The sequence below is a fragment of the Pogona vitticeps genome, chromosome 2 (assembly GCF_051106095.1).
Source record: "Pogona vitticeps strain Pit_001003342236 chromosome 2, PviZW2.1, whole genome shotgun sequence".
NCBI classification, from domain to species: domain Eukaryota; kingdom Metazoa; phylum Chordata; class Lepidosauria; order Squamata; family Agamidae; genus Pogona; species Pogona vitticeps.
Genome location: NC_135784.1, coordinates 135,050,114 through 135,063,338, shown reverse-complemented (window position 1 = coordinate 135,063,338; position 13,225 = coordinate 135,050,114). Strand labels below are relative to the sequence as shown.

General features: G+C 41.1%; 1 protein-coding gene across 8 annotated transcripts in view; it reads left to right on the top strand.

The window, feature by feature from the left end:
• ITGB4 (integrin subunit beta 4) overlaps positions 1-13,225 on the top strand; it is a 93,576-nt gene that overhangs the window by 20,366 nt on the left and 59,985 nt on the right. For all 8 annotated transcript variants that reach the window (XM_078386024.1, XM_078386025.1, XM_078386023.1 and 5 more), the window contains one exon: positions 11,004-11,092. In XM_078386024.1, the coding sequence (XP_078242150.1) occupies positions 11,014-11,092 (79 nt within the window). In that variant the 5' untranslated portion in view covers positions 11,004-11,013. The remainder of the gene's footprint in view (positions 1-11,003; positions 11,093-13,225) is intronic.

Here is a 13,225-nt window from a genome sequence, read left to right as displayed (position 1 = left end):
AAGTGGAGCATTTAATGTTGGACAGTTATCAGTATCAAGAAGATACTTGTTCCTACTGATAGTAACTGGACTGTGGGGGAAATTGTGCATGACACATGTTGGCAAGAATGTTAATGAGGAAGAGAAGGTATAAATCAAAGGATGATAGGAATTCAGGCTGTCCTCACAATCTCTGATTTCTCTCTACAAATGAAAAATAGTCATTTCGCAGTATGATGTAATGTCTTAGGGATGAGCAATTATAAAGGTAATATGGAGCAGGTGTGAAGAAAGGAACTAGCTGAAAATGTTTCATTTCTAGACTGCTCCCACAGACAACTGCAGTCAGGATAAATAAATGCCAGATCCCTCCAAATTAAAAAGAAAAAGGAAAGCCCTTATGATTGTGGGAACATGGGAGCAACAGGAAGATTTCTTTAGGTTCTGGCTGTGTATATTTTGATTATCAGTAATGTGTCATTGCTGGAAGCATTATCTTCTGTTTTCAATGGACTGCAAACTTAAGCAGCGTGATGCCTATCTTAGAAAACCTTCCTCCATATGTTGATGCTTCTCAAGATTTACCATCCTAATTACAGAACACTCTTGCTGAGCTACCAAAATAGTAATTACAGTTCTTCCTCTCTCACTTTCACACTTCCCCCATATCTGCTGGAGAAGGAGAATTATCAAATAAAAATGAAGCTCTTTTCACTCCCATTCTTTTCAGTGGCAGATACATGTTTAATACTTCAATAGAAATAAATGTGCTTTGTATCTACTACTTTATATAGGATGGGAAGACACAGGAATAAAATATAAAAGCCTAGCCCATTACATCCAGCTTGCCCCTTAGGCAGTAGATCTCAACATATTTATCTATAAGTGGGCACAACAGAAAGCAACTGTTCTCCAGGCTCATAAACGTATTTAATATAAACATCTGAGCATTATAACCCGGCAACCGTTTTTCTCATTCTCAGTGGTAGTCCATCTAAAACCACTTATGGTAAGAATAAATGCAAGATTTTAAAAGCAGCACACTTTTTTCCTCTTTTCTTTACATATATGAAGTTTTTTTTTCATGTTTACATATATTAGAAGATTAACACAGGTTCCCAGTGTGGTGTAGTGTGTAGTGGACTAGTGGAGAATGGACTAGGGCTAAGGAGACCAGGGTTTGAATCCCCGATGAGCCATAGAAACTCACTGGTCCAGCTGAAACCGGTAGAACCACTCCTTAAATATCTCACTTATCCTGAAAGCCCTTTTAGGGTTGCTTTAAGTTGCTTGCATCTTGACATTATGGCACTTTAAAGACTTTTGTTGTAGTTGTTTAGTCCTTAAGTTGTGTCCGACTCTTCGTGACCCCATGAACCAGAGCACATCAGGCCCTCCTGTCTTCTACTGCCTCCCGGAGTTGGATCAAATTCATGTTGGTTGCTCTGCAGACACTGTCCAGCCATCTCATCCTCTGTCGTCCCCTTCTTCTCTTGCCTTCACACTTTCCCAACATCAGGGGCTTTTCCAGGGAGTCTTCTCTTTTCATGAGATGGCCAAAGTATTGGAGCCTCAGCTTCAGGATCTGTCCTTCCAATGAGCACTCAGAGTTGATTTCGTTCACAATGGATAGATTTGATCTCCTCTCAGTCCAGGGGACTCTCAAGAGTCTCCTCCAGCACCACAATTCAAAAGCATCAGTTCTTTGGTGGTCAGCCTTCTTTATGGTCCAGCTCTCACTTCAATACATCACTACTGGGAAAACCATAGCTTTGACTATGCGGACCTTTGCAAGGTGATGTCTCTGCTTTTTAAGATGCTGCCTAGGTTTGTCATCGCTTTCCTCCCAAGAAGCAAGCATCTTTTAACTTCGTGACTGCTGTCACCATCTGCAGTGATCATGGAGCCCAAGAAGATAAAATCTGTCACTGCCTCCATGTCTTCCCCTTCTATTTGCCAGGAGGTGATGGGGCCAGTGGCCATGGTCTTAGTTTTTTTTTTTATGTTGAGCTTCAGACCATTTTTGGCGCTCTCCTCTTTCACCCTCTTTAAGAGGTTATTTAATTCCTCCTCACTTTCTGCCATCAGAAACTTTAAAGTCTAACTGCTCTATTTTGATGTAAGCTTTCATGAAACAACACTTCTTCAGACATAGGAGTGGATACAGAGGCTACATGGCACAAAACATTCACATAGAGCACTAAGATAAAGGGATGGTGGTGGTTGGTAGACAGGTTACATTTCACATTTAGCAATGTAGCAACTCATTACCACACATTGTTTCTGCTGTTATTTCCTTTAACCACTAATCATTGTTGCTGTTTATAGAACAAAGTTTCAAAAGAAAATAACTGAATACCAAACATTAAATCACTACTAGGTGTGCGATGTAACTTGAGTCTATCAACCACTATTATCCCTTTATCTTAGCGCAGTGTTTCCCAACCTTTTTCAAGCATGATCTCTTTTTATAATTGCCAAGTAAGCTATGACCCCCACCACATTTTAATGGGAATAAAGAAAACACATTAAAATAGATTTTTCAGAATATAATTTTAATGTAATATATTAATATTAATATAATAATACAAAATTATGGAAGAAGCTGTCAATTTGCTTCTACCAGATAAAATTTGGAAAAGAAAAGTCAATACACTGAGATTAATTTTCTTTTTGGGGTGTGGAAATGACTGTCCCTTCATGTATCCCCCCCAAAAGTCCCCTCAGGGAAGAGCCCCTCCCTCTCAAGCCCAAATAAACATTTTTCCCCATGGGCCCCACTGCACGCCCCACCCCTCCCTGGTTCTCCTCCCTCACCTTTTTGCCCTTCTTGCCTTCTTCCTCCATGACTCAGGTGGAACCCGGAGCCGTCTCCCTGCCCAGGACCCCTGTTCTTTCACTGCACCACCATCACTGCACCCAAAAGAGTGGGAGACTCAGGAGAAGCAAAACACGTAATTGCCAAGACAGCAACAACTTTTCAATCTTGCCACCATCTTGGGTGTCAGTGTTCCCAGTGTGCACTGCATGCTTGCTTCATTCAGGCCTCTGAGCTGGGCTCATGCTCCAGTCCAAAAGGGCTGGCATCAGTCCTCCAAAGGTAGCTGCAGAGGAGCAGAGAGAAACAAACAAGCAAGAGAGACTCTTTCAGAGGGGGTAAGAATGGTGCTCACACATAAAAGAGAAAACTTCCTGAAGGGGTACAGAAATAACTAAGAACTCTAGGTTGCCTGCAATTCCAGTTAAAATTACAATGAGCTATCTGTGTTCCAAGAGGATTAAAATGCAACAGCATTGTGTATAGCATTTTTAACATATATATAAAAATAATTGCAACTAAAAATAACTGTCATGACTCCCTTTGTGATCCCCAGACTGGGACCCTGGTTTAGAGCTCAGTATCATGTATTCTCTGGACAATATTCTCACCTTTATGACTGATTAAGTAGACATGTTCCATGAAAGCTCACATTAAAAATATAGCTGTTACTATTTACAGTGCCACATTTTTGTCTTCTTTCTTTTCTTTTTTTGTTTCCTTTTCTTTCTCTCTTTGTTTTTTGTGTGTGTGTTTCTTGTTGATTTGTTTGCACAGACTAATACAGCTACCACTTTGAAAACATCTTTATGCGGATGAAGAACAGTTTCTTTCAGTTGTGCCCACTTACAAGACAAATATGCTGAGTCCTGCTGCCCAAAGGCCAAGATAGATGCATCAAGGTTATCCTGCGTATATTATTCCCATGTCTTCCCTCCTTATATAAAGTAAGGTAAAGGTAAAGTTTGCCCTTGACATTTAGTCCAGTTGTTTCCAACTCTAGGGCACGGTGCTCATCCCCATCTCCAAGCCATTAGAGGCAGGGTTTTGTGCAAAGACAGTTTCCGTGGTCACGTGGCCAGCACGACTAGACACAGAACGCCATTACCTTCCCACCGAGGTGGTACCTATTTATCTACTCGCATTTACATGCTTTCGAGCTGCTAAGTTGGCAGGAGCTGGGACAAGCGATGGGAGCTCACTCTGTCGCGTGGATTCTATCTTATGATGGCTGGTCTTCTGACCTTGCAGCACAGAGGCTTCTGTGGTTTAACCTGCAGCGCCACCACATCCCTTATATAAAGTACTGTATATAAAACACAATCCAGTGAGAGTTAACTAGAGTAGTTTTGCCCCATTGATTTCAGCTGAATAATTTGAGACAGTATGGTTAGTGGATAGAGTGAAAGACTAGGATCCAGGGGTTCAAATCCCACTTGGCCATGGAAACTCCCAGAGGTATGTATGTGGAATGCAACTGGTAAAACCACTCCTTAAATATCTCATGTGCTTTGAAAACTATATTAGTACCACCATTAATCAGTTGTGATTGATGGCACATAAAAGGAATTTACGACTATTGAAACAGAGGTGCACCAATTGTATAAAAAACCCTGTGATTCCCTGTGTTTATACAGATGGCACTTTGCTAATCTCGAGCTTTCAGCAGCATGCTGATATCAAATAATCAAATTTTGCCAAGGCATGCGTGGCAGGAGGAAACAGGAACATCCTTCAGTCTCAGCATTTAAAAGCCTGCTATGCCCCCCCCCCCCAGGTTTCAGCAGAGATGTGAAGACGGGTGTTTCCTTGATAGAGAGGCCTGTGCGAACACAAGCCTATTATTTAAGAGCCCGTTGCAGGCCCTGAACCAGGGCTTCCGGTGGAGGCTGGGCAGTTTCCATGGACCCACCCGACATTCTTTGTTGGTTGTTGCCACTCTGGAAATGATTAGTACAATAGGAAATGTCTGAGGGGAGAGCTTTGTTTTGAGTCTTACCTTGTTTTTCTTCTCCTCACTTTCTTATTTGTCCAGTAGGCTGTAAACTCAGGAAAAGGAGGTGCTTATTTTGGCCACAACTCATGTATGCAAAGAGAGACCTGCTTTGAACTAGCAGGGATCAGTCTCATTGCAAATGTTGTGGCATTTACCCTTTTTTTTTTTTTCACTCCAATGCATGGTGTACATTCAGGGCAGCCTTCCCACATACACTTTAGAATTGTTCTGATTTTGAACCTGTTGGTCTCCTTCTTATTTCTATTTAATTTTCTTGACTTAATACTTCTTTTTCTTAACTGAGGTCTCCTGTTACAAGTATTATAAGATTTCTGAAAGTAAGGATGACATGGGGAATTTTTTTTCCCATGATTCTACTGATTATGTAAAGTTACCTCTCTTGTGTGCCGGAGGCAGCGTGGAAGAGGGATGCTGACAGGAAGATTAACGATCCTTATTTTTAATTTATTTTGAAGTAAGAGATTTTTCATTCAGCTAAAGTCCTGCCAGCTCACTACAATCAATCTACCACTCAGCCTCATATGTTTAGGGAGGCAGAAGTAAGAAAGAGCAGATGGAATGCTCCCAAACAACATGGAGTGACAGCAAAATTTTTCATCAACATTCATTACTGAGGTTAGAGTTTGAGTATAATAACAGCTTTGGAGTGCCAGACAATAACATGTGATCCTCATTCATTACTGGATGGCAAGTGAACTCTTAGTATTGGCTCTGATACCTCAGTTGCTTCATAATCAAATGCCACCACTTGTTTGTAAAACAAAGGATGTTGATGTCACTGATGTTATTTTCTGAAACTCATTTTAAGCAGCTTGCAGAAAGGGGAGGCTATTAAAACAGCAGCAATTCAATTAAAAACAAAAGGATTAAAACAGCACAAATTAAACAAGAACAGCAGTCATAAGAACTTATTGAAACAGGATAATGGTTTAAAAAAACTAAAAGATCATGAAATATGTCAGAACTTAGAAAGACATCAAATCATAAAGGAGTTATCTTTCATGTATGGGACGGCACACATGTTATATATGGCTTTACGCCTATCCTGTGCTAATTCTGGCTCCCCGTTAAAGTACTATCACCACTGCAGAGCTCTTGGTCATCCCCACATGCAGCACCTATGTGTGGATGCCCATCAGTTACTTCCTTTTCAAGCCTGAGGTGATTATATACCCCTATTCATGTGGCAAGATTCTTTGACTGGATTACGCCACACTTTTTGTATGGGGCATGGAATCCACATCTTTTTTTCTAACTTGAGAAAGAAAGCATGCAATGCCGGGGTAGATCTCAGGATCCTCCCCACAAGAGGAAGGGTTTAAATAGTTTTTCCAGTTATCAAAATACAGAACTTCCTTGTTGTGTATCACTTTGTCAAAGAGCTCAGAAGTAACTAGTTACTCATAGCCAGTTACTTGCAGTTGATTCCTTTCCCCCAATAACAAAGATGAAATTGCATTCCATTACAAGTTACAATCATTAACAGGGGATAATGATCCTCCTTTAGCAATGTAACATTTCAGTTACTTCTGTGGCCCAATAAACAGCAGACAAGAAAGTAATATGGTTCAGCTGCTGCATTGTGCTGTGCTTTGTGTAGCTGCATTGTGCTCTGTCGTGGGTGTTGAGATGACAACAAGGTGGGCAGGAAGAGAATGTGTTTTGTAACACAGCAATTTGTAGCACCCATAATATGAAAGCATTAAAGTAACTAAATAGAACTATTTAATTACTTTGGATAAACAGAATTTAAGGGTGCAGTTATACTGCTGATCTGTATCAGTTTCAGCTCTGATGTATTTTGAAGTGATTTTCCATCACATAGTCTTTGTATCCCCATGCACATTCACTTTGAAAATTATTATTCCAATATAAAGTAGGGGTTAAAATTGCTTCAGGATATAACACATGAGATTTTAAATTGTTTCATTAACCCACATGTTTATAGTCTCCAATGAGGCTGATCCCTGGTGCATCGCCAATGATTGCAACCTCCTCTTTCCTGTTTTCAATAGTGTGCATAATTTTTTGTTTTGTTTTCAGGCACCCTTTGGAATGTATGCATTTCTTCTCTCTCTCTCTCTCTCTCTCTCTCTCTCTCTCTCTCAAATCAGTTTTAAAAGACATAGTGGCATAGTGACATTACTTCAGAAACCCACAACCACCTATGAAGGCACGATTTAATATGACAGGGATGTTCACATTGCCAAAAGTGAATCATAAAGAATTGATTTCATGGGCTTCACTATGCATCATGTGGTCAGGATATTTAAAATTGATTTTAATTATTCAAAACACGATTCAAAAGTAGTTCTTATTGTCAGTGCAGCCACACCCTAAGTTATTTTTAAAAATTGTCGTTGTTGTTTAGTCGTTTAGTCGTGTGCGACTCTTCGTGACCCCATGGACCAGAGCACGCCAGGCCCTCCTATCTTCCACTGCCTCCCGGAGTTCTGTCAATTTCATGTTGGTTGCTTCGCAGACACTGTCCAGCCATCTCATCCTCTGTCGTCCCCGTCTCCTCTTGCCGTCACACTTTCCTAACATCAAGGTCTTTTCCAAGGAGTCTTCTCTTCTCATGAGATGGCCAAAGTACTGGAGCCTCAACTTCAGGATCTGTCCTTCCAGTGAGCACTCAGGGTTGATTTCCTTCAAAATGGATAGGTTTGTTCTCCTTGCAGTCCAGGGGACTCTCAAGAGCCTCCTCCAGCACCACAGTTCAAAGGCATCAATTCTTTGGCGGTCTGCTTTCTTTATGGTCCAGCTCTCACTTCCATACATCACGACAGGAAAAACCATAGCTTTGACTATTCGGACTTTTGTTGGCAAGGTGATGTCTCTGCTTTTTAAGATGCTGTCAAGGTTTGTCATCGCTTTCCTCCCAAGAAGCAGGCATCTTATAATTTCGTGGCTGCTGTCTCCATCTGCAGTGATCATGGAGCCCAAGAAAGTAAAATCTGTCACTGCCTCCATATCTTCCCCTTCTATTTGCCAGGAGGTGATGGGACCAGTGGCCATTATCTTAGTTCTTTTGATGTTGAGTTTCAGGCCGTTTTTTGCACTCTCCTCTTTCACCCTCATTACAAGGTTCTTTAATTCCTCTTCACTTTCTGCCATCAGAGTGGTATCATCTGCATATCTGAGATTGTTGATATTTCTTCCGGCAATCTTAATTCCGGCTTGGGATTCCTCCAGTCAAGCCTTCCGCATGATGTATTCTGCATATAAGTTAAATAAGCCGGGGGACAATATACAGCCTTGTCGTACTCCTTTCCCAATTTTGAACCAGTCAGTTGTTCCATATCCAGTTCTAACTGTTGCTTCCTGTCCCACATATAGGTTTCTCAGGAGATAGACAAGGTGGTCAGGCATTCCCATTTCTTTAAGGACTTGCCATAGCTTGCTGTGGTCCACACAGTCAAAGGCTTTTTAAAAAAAAATTGTACTAAATGGCAACTGTGATAGTGTGGTTAGGAATTACAACTTTAAATAATTTGTTAAAAAAAATAACTTCCCAACCTCTGGCTTTTCACCTCTTCTTATGATTCATAAGGGACAAAATCTGGCAAAGTAAACACATGTATGATCCATACATGTAAGATAATTCAGCTTTTTGGAGAAGGGCACAGAATTTGCCATTGGAAATGACAGACAGCCTTGCAGATCATTGTGGTTGTTAGCTCCAGCTTGCAAAGGGATTCCTTGATGGCTTTCTCAGGTCATTACCAAAGCCGTTGATTTTACAATAAGGAACGTATGTATTCCATACCTTTCCACACACCACCGGCAATAGCTCTGTGGTTCTATTATTATTATTATTAGTTTTTCTATCACATGAACTTCTGGATAGCTCAGTGACTTAGGTCTCTGGCTATGTAGCCACAGGTTGGGAGTTCAGGCTGGACTCGATGATCCATAGGGTCCCTTCCAGCTCTGCAGTTCTAATTATTATCAATTCTGAGAAAAAGTTGAAACAGATACAGAATTTGCCAGAGGTTATGTTAATCTCTTTGAACTCACTACAGCCTTGCTTTGATCTTGAATACCTGGAGTGATCATAAAGGTGGATTTTAGTAAGAATGAAAGAAGGAGCCTGATAGATCACATGAAAATGCCCATTCTCTTAGCCTTCATAAGAGACCAGCTGAATTCTCCTTGGAAGCATATGGGCAGGGTAAAATGCATGTCTGTTCCCCAGCACCAGAGGTTTATTGTCAATTAATACAATAGTTTTTTCCCCATAGTTTTTTATATATATATATTGGCCTACTCCTCTCAGAATCTGGCATGGACAATATTTCTGTTTTAGATACCTTGACGAGTGGCTATTGATTCTATGTGGGGCTACCTTTGAGGCTGATGTGGAAACTCCAAGTAGTGCAGAATGCGGTGGTCAGACTCCTTAGTGGAGTGAGAAAATACCATCATATCTCACCTACTCTGGCCGCACTACATTGGCTGCCCATTCAGTTCCGCATTGACTACAAAGTGTTGATGCTTACATATAAAGCCCTAAACGGTTTAGGGCCTCGATATTTGACGGAATGCCTTCTCCCACCAAGAGCTACCCGGATCACTCGATCGAGTCAGGAGGTGAGGCTGAGGAGCCTGACGCTGAGGGAGGCCCAAAAGGAAAAAAAAAGAAATTGGGCCTTCTTGGCGGTGGCTCCTCACCTCTGGAACAACTTGTCTCCAGAGATTTGTGAGGCCCCGTCGCTGGGTATTTTTAAGACCCATCTAAAAATGTGGATGTTTAAGCAGACCTTCCCTCCAGATAACACTTAATCTTTCTTTCTTTATCTATTCTTTGTTATTTTTGCCATCTTGAAGAATTTGCTTATTGTTTATTCCTTATTGTTCATTGTTTAATGTCTGTTCCTGTATATTTTTATTTTTTGTTTTATGTATATGTTATTGTATTTTTACCTGTCTGGACGCCGCCTAGAGTGGTCGTATTGACCAGATAGGCGGGGTACAAATAGAATGAATGAATGAATGAATGAATGAATGAATGAATGAATGAATGAATGAATAAATAAATAAATAAATAAATAAATAAATAAATAAATAAATAAATAAATAAATAAATAAATAAATAAGATTCTTGTTTAGAAAATGGATTTTATATTATGGTGTATGAAGGAGTATGGTACTTATAAACCAGTGTTTGCCAACATGGAGATCATGACCCCCAAGGGAAATCACAAGTTGCTTTATATGTGTTGTAGCACTTTTTAAATAATTGCTTCCTTGGTTTTTTGGGACCGTATAGTAAATTTAGCATGTATGTGTATGTATGAGAAACAGGCCATTTGTGGTAGAAAGAAGCCTCTATTTTATGAGAAGGAATGATTTTACCCCATTTAAAAATGCCTTTTTATGCAGACATAGTGGTGGTGGTGTCACGGGTTATTTGGCTATCATAAAAGGGGGTCACAACTTGAAAAAGTTTATGAACCACTGTTTTAGATGATGCTTTTATTATTCAGTGGCTGAAATCCAGTAGTGTAAGTGATGTCATGCCAGACTGATGATGTCCTGGAAGTTTATGGGAAATTAAAAATGTCTAATCCCTCATGGGATCCCCTTGGGATCCCTTTCATCATGGGGAAACCATGGTGGGGCTATGGGAACCAATAAAATCACCCCGCTGGCAGCAATTTTTGAAAAGTAAAGACTGCTCATCTCACAGCCCCCAAGGGCCTCCCCACAATGAAAAGGATCTAAAGGGATTCTTTTCAGTGTAAGGAAGAGGATCAGACATGCTTAACATCCAAAAAACACACAAAACTGATGACATTGTTAACCTTACATGGCGTAAGTTAAAGCAACAGGATTTCAGCCACTGAATCTTACAAGATACAGTATCCAGGTAATTTAACCTTCCACTTTTTACCTTTCCTATTTTGTTTAATCACTTCTACCATCATATTTCTTTCTGGGGAAAAAAGAAAATCTGTTAATAAGGAGAAGACAGAATCCTTGTATAATGTGTTTTCGACTGTTAGTGTTGAGGGCTGTTCATGTGGAAACATGTGTAGTTTCATTTGGCAGATGTGGCCCACATCTTCATGGATGATTCGTTTGTCAATAATAAAAGTAGCCTTTTTGAGGGATGCAGGGATTGTTGCCTGGAATAGAACTTCTCTAAATGTTGCAATGGTGACTCTGTTGTCTGTTGGACTTTAGGAAGAAAAGAATGGGCAAGATACTCCACAGAACGTTATGTGGGCTGCTTCTGTTGTCACTTCTTTATAGCTTCAGTCAAGGAAGCACAGGTACGTTCAGCATATGTTCTCTGTTTCTCCTTTCTTTATTCTTACATACTGCTAAGATAGGCCATTGTTTTCAAGTAATTGGTAGGTACACCATGGGGGAGGGGGCAACACTCTGCAAGAAAAGTAGCAACGTAATCACATCATACTGCAAGGTGGGACAATCTCTTCCCTCCTTCTTTTGTAGATTGTCTTTGTGGGCAGGAGCCATACCTATTTGTTTTTGCTAGCTGGAAAGTTTTATATAAAACAACAATACAACACAGGTTGAATAGGTGTTGCAGACAGGACTCGTGTTTTAACATTCAGACGTGTTCAGCTTTGATTTTATACCCTAGGACAGTGGCGGGAACTCTACTAGTAGTACTATGTAAGTCTGGTTGTACAGAGCAGCCTTCCCCAACCTGATCTCTTCCAAGTGTTTTGGGCTACAGCTTCCATTATCCCCAGCAAGCCTGGTGCTAGCAGGATGATAGGAACTGTAGTTCCATGCATCTAGAGGTCAATGTGGTCAGGTCAGCAAAGGCTGCTTGATATTGAGCTTGCATATACAGTGGTGCCTTGCTTAACGATTACCTCGTTAAACAATGAATCCGCTTTACGATGAGGTTTTTGTGATAGCAATAGCGATCGCAAAATGATGTTTAGATAGGGAAATTTTGCTTGATGATGATCGGTTCCCTGCTTCGGGAACTGATTTTTCGCTAGACAATGATTTTTAAAACATCTGATCGGCAGCTCTAAAATGGCCGCCCGCTGTGCAAAATGGCTCCCCGCTGTGCTTTAGGATGGATTCCTCACTTTACAGGCACCAAAAATGGCCGCCCCTATGGAACATCTTCGCTGGATGCTGAGGTATTTAGCCCATTGGAACGCATTGAACCGTTTTTCATTGCATTTCAATGGGCTTTTTCGTTTCACTTGACGAGGATTTCGCTTAACAGCGATTTCAACGGAACAAATTATCCTCGTCAAGAGAGGCATCACTGTACTTGTTTTAGAGATCAGTGGCTGCAACACTAAGTGATACTTACAGGTCAAAGAGATACTTATATTCTGCTTCTGTCACATGTTTTACTCGTAAATGGACCTTACCTGCACTGAACTTTAGAGGAAGGACTTTCACATTGAATGTACCTACTTAATTCCCTTCCGATACATTCTTTCTGAGTTATCTAATTCTGGCTAGAATTACACATTGTAAATAACTTGTACACTTTTGACTGTGAGTTACCTGCAAACCGGAGCAAATCTGCTCCTATCACATGTCCTCTTTTCATGAGGCAAAAACAGAGCCACTCCCTGCCCTCTGCCCCAGCAAGAACAATGCTAGCCAGCCAGTGCTGAGGGAGCTGGGATGATTCCCAGCACTGGCCGCCTGGTGATGTTGTTCATGCCCAGGGGATTAGCTTCAATGGCTTTGTTTCCACTACACATAGAGATGATTAGGAATTTGCTTCCCTTCCTTCTCTGCGGAGCTTGCTTGTTTGGCAGGTGGCTGGATAATGGCAGCTGGGGAGCTCCTTGGCGGCGGAGGCACCAGCAGCAGTGGGAGTCTCCTCCACCATCAAAGACACACACACACACACACACACACACACACACACAGAGAGAGAGAGAGAGAGAGAGAGAGAGAGAGAGAGAGAGAGTTTAGCCACCACACTCGCAGCGGCTGTCATCCAACCACCCACCAGAGAGGCCAGCCCTGCAAAGAAGGAGAGGCTCTTTCACTTGGCCGAAGCCCTACTGAGCTTTAAAATGGCACCCAATACACGTTATTTTAAAAAGTGGTAGAGCTTACGAAAGTCGCTTCAAATTTCTTTCTCCCACCTGTGTAGTTCTGGCTGTGATGTAAACTCAGAGCAAAAAGAAATGCCATGTAGGCAAAAAAAGATTAGTTGCACTTCTTCCTGATGCAGAGTGTCTTCTTGGGCTATAGTGTGTGCACAACTTTTTCTGTCCCTGTTACGTATGTAGTCGATGATCTACATTACACTGTGGATTATAAATTTCTGCACCACAGAAGGGTGGTGAAAAGCATCAAATGCAATGAGAATAGGAACTGATTTTATCTCAAATGTAGGGAACAGTTTGTCCTCCAGATGTTCCTGGGCTGACAGTCTTATCATCTGTCAT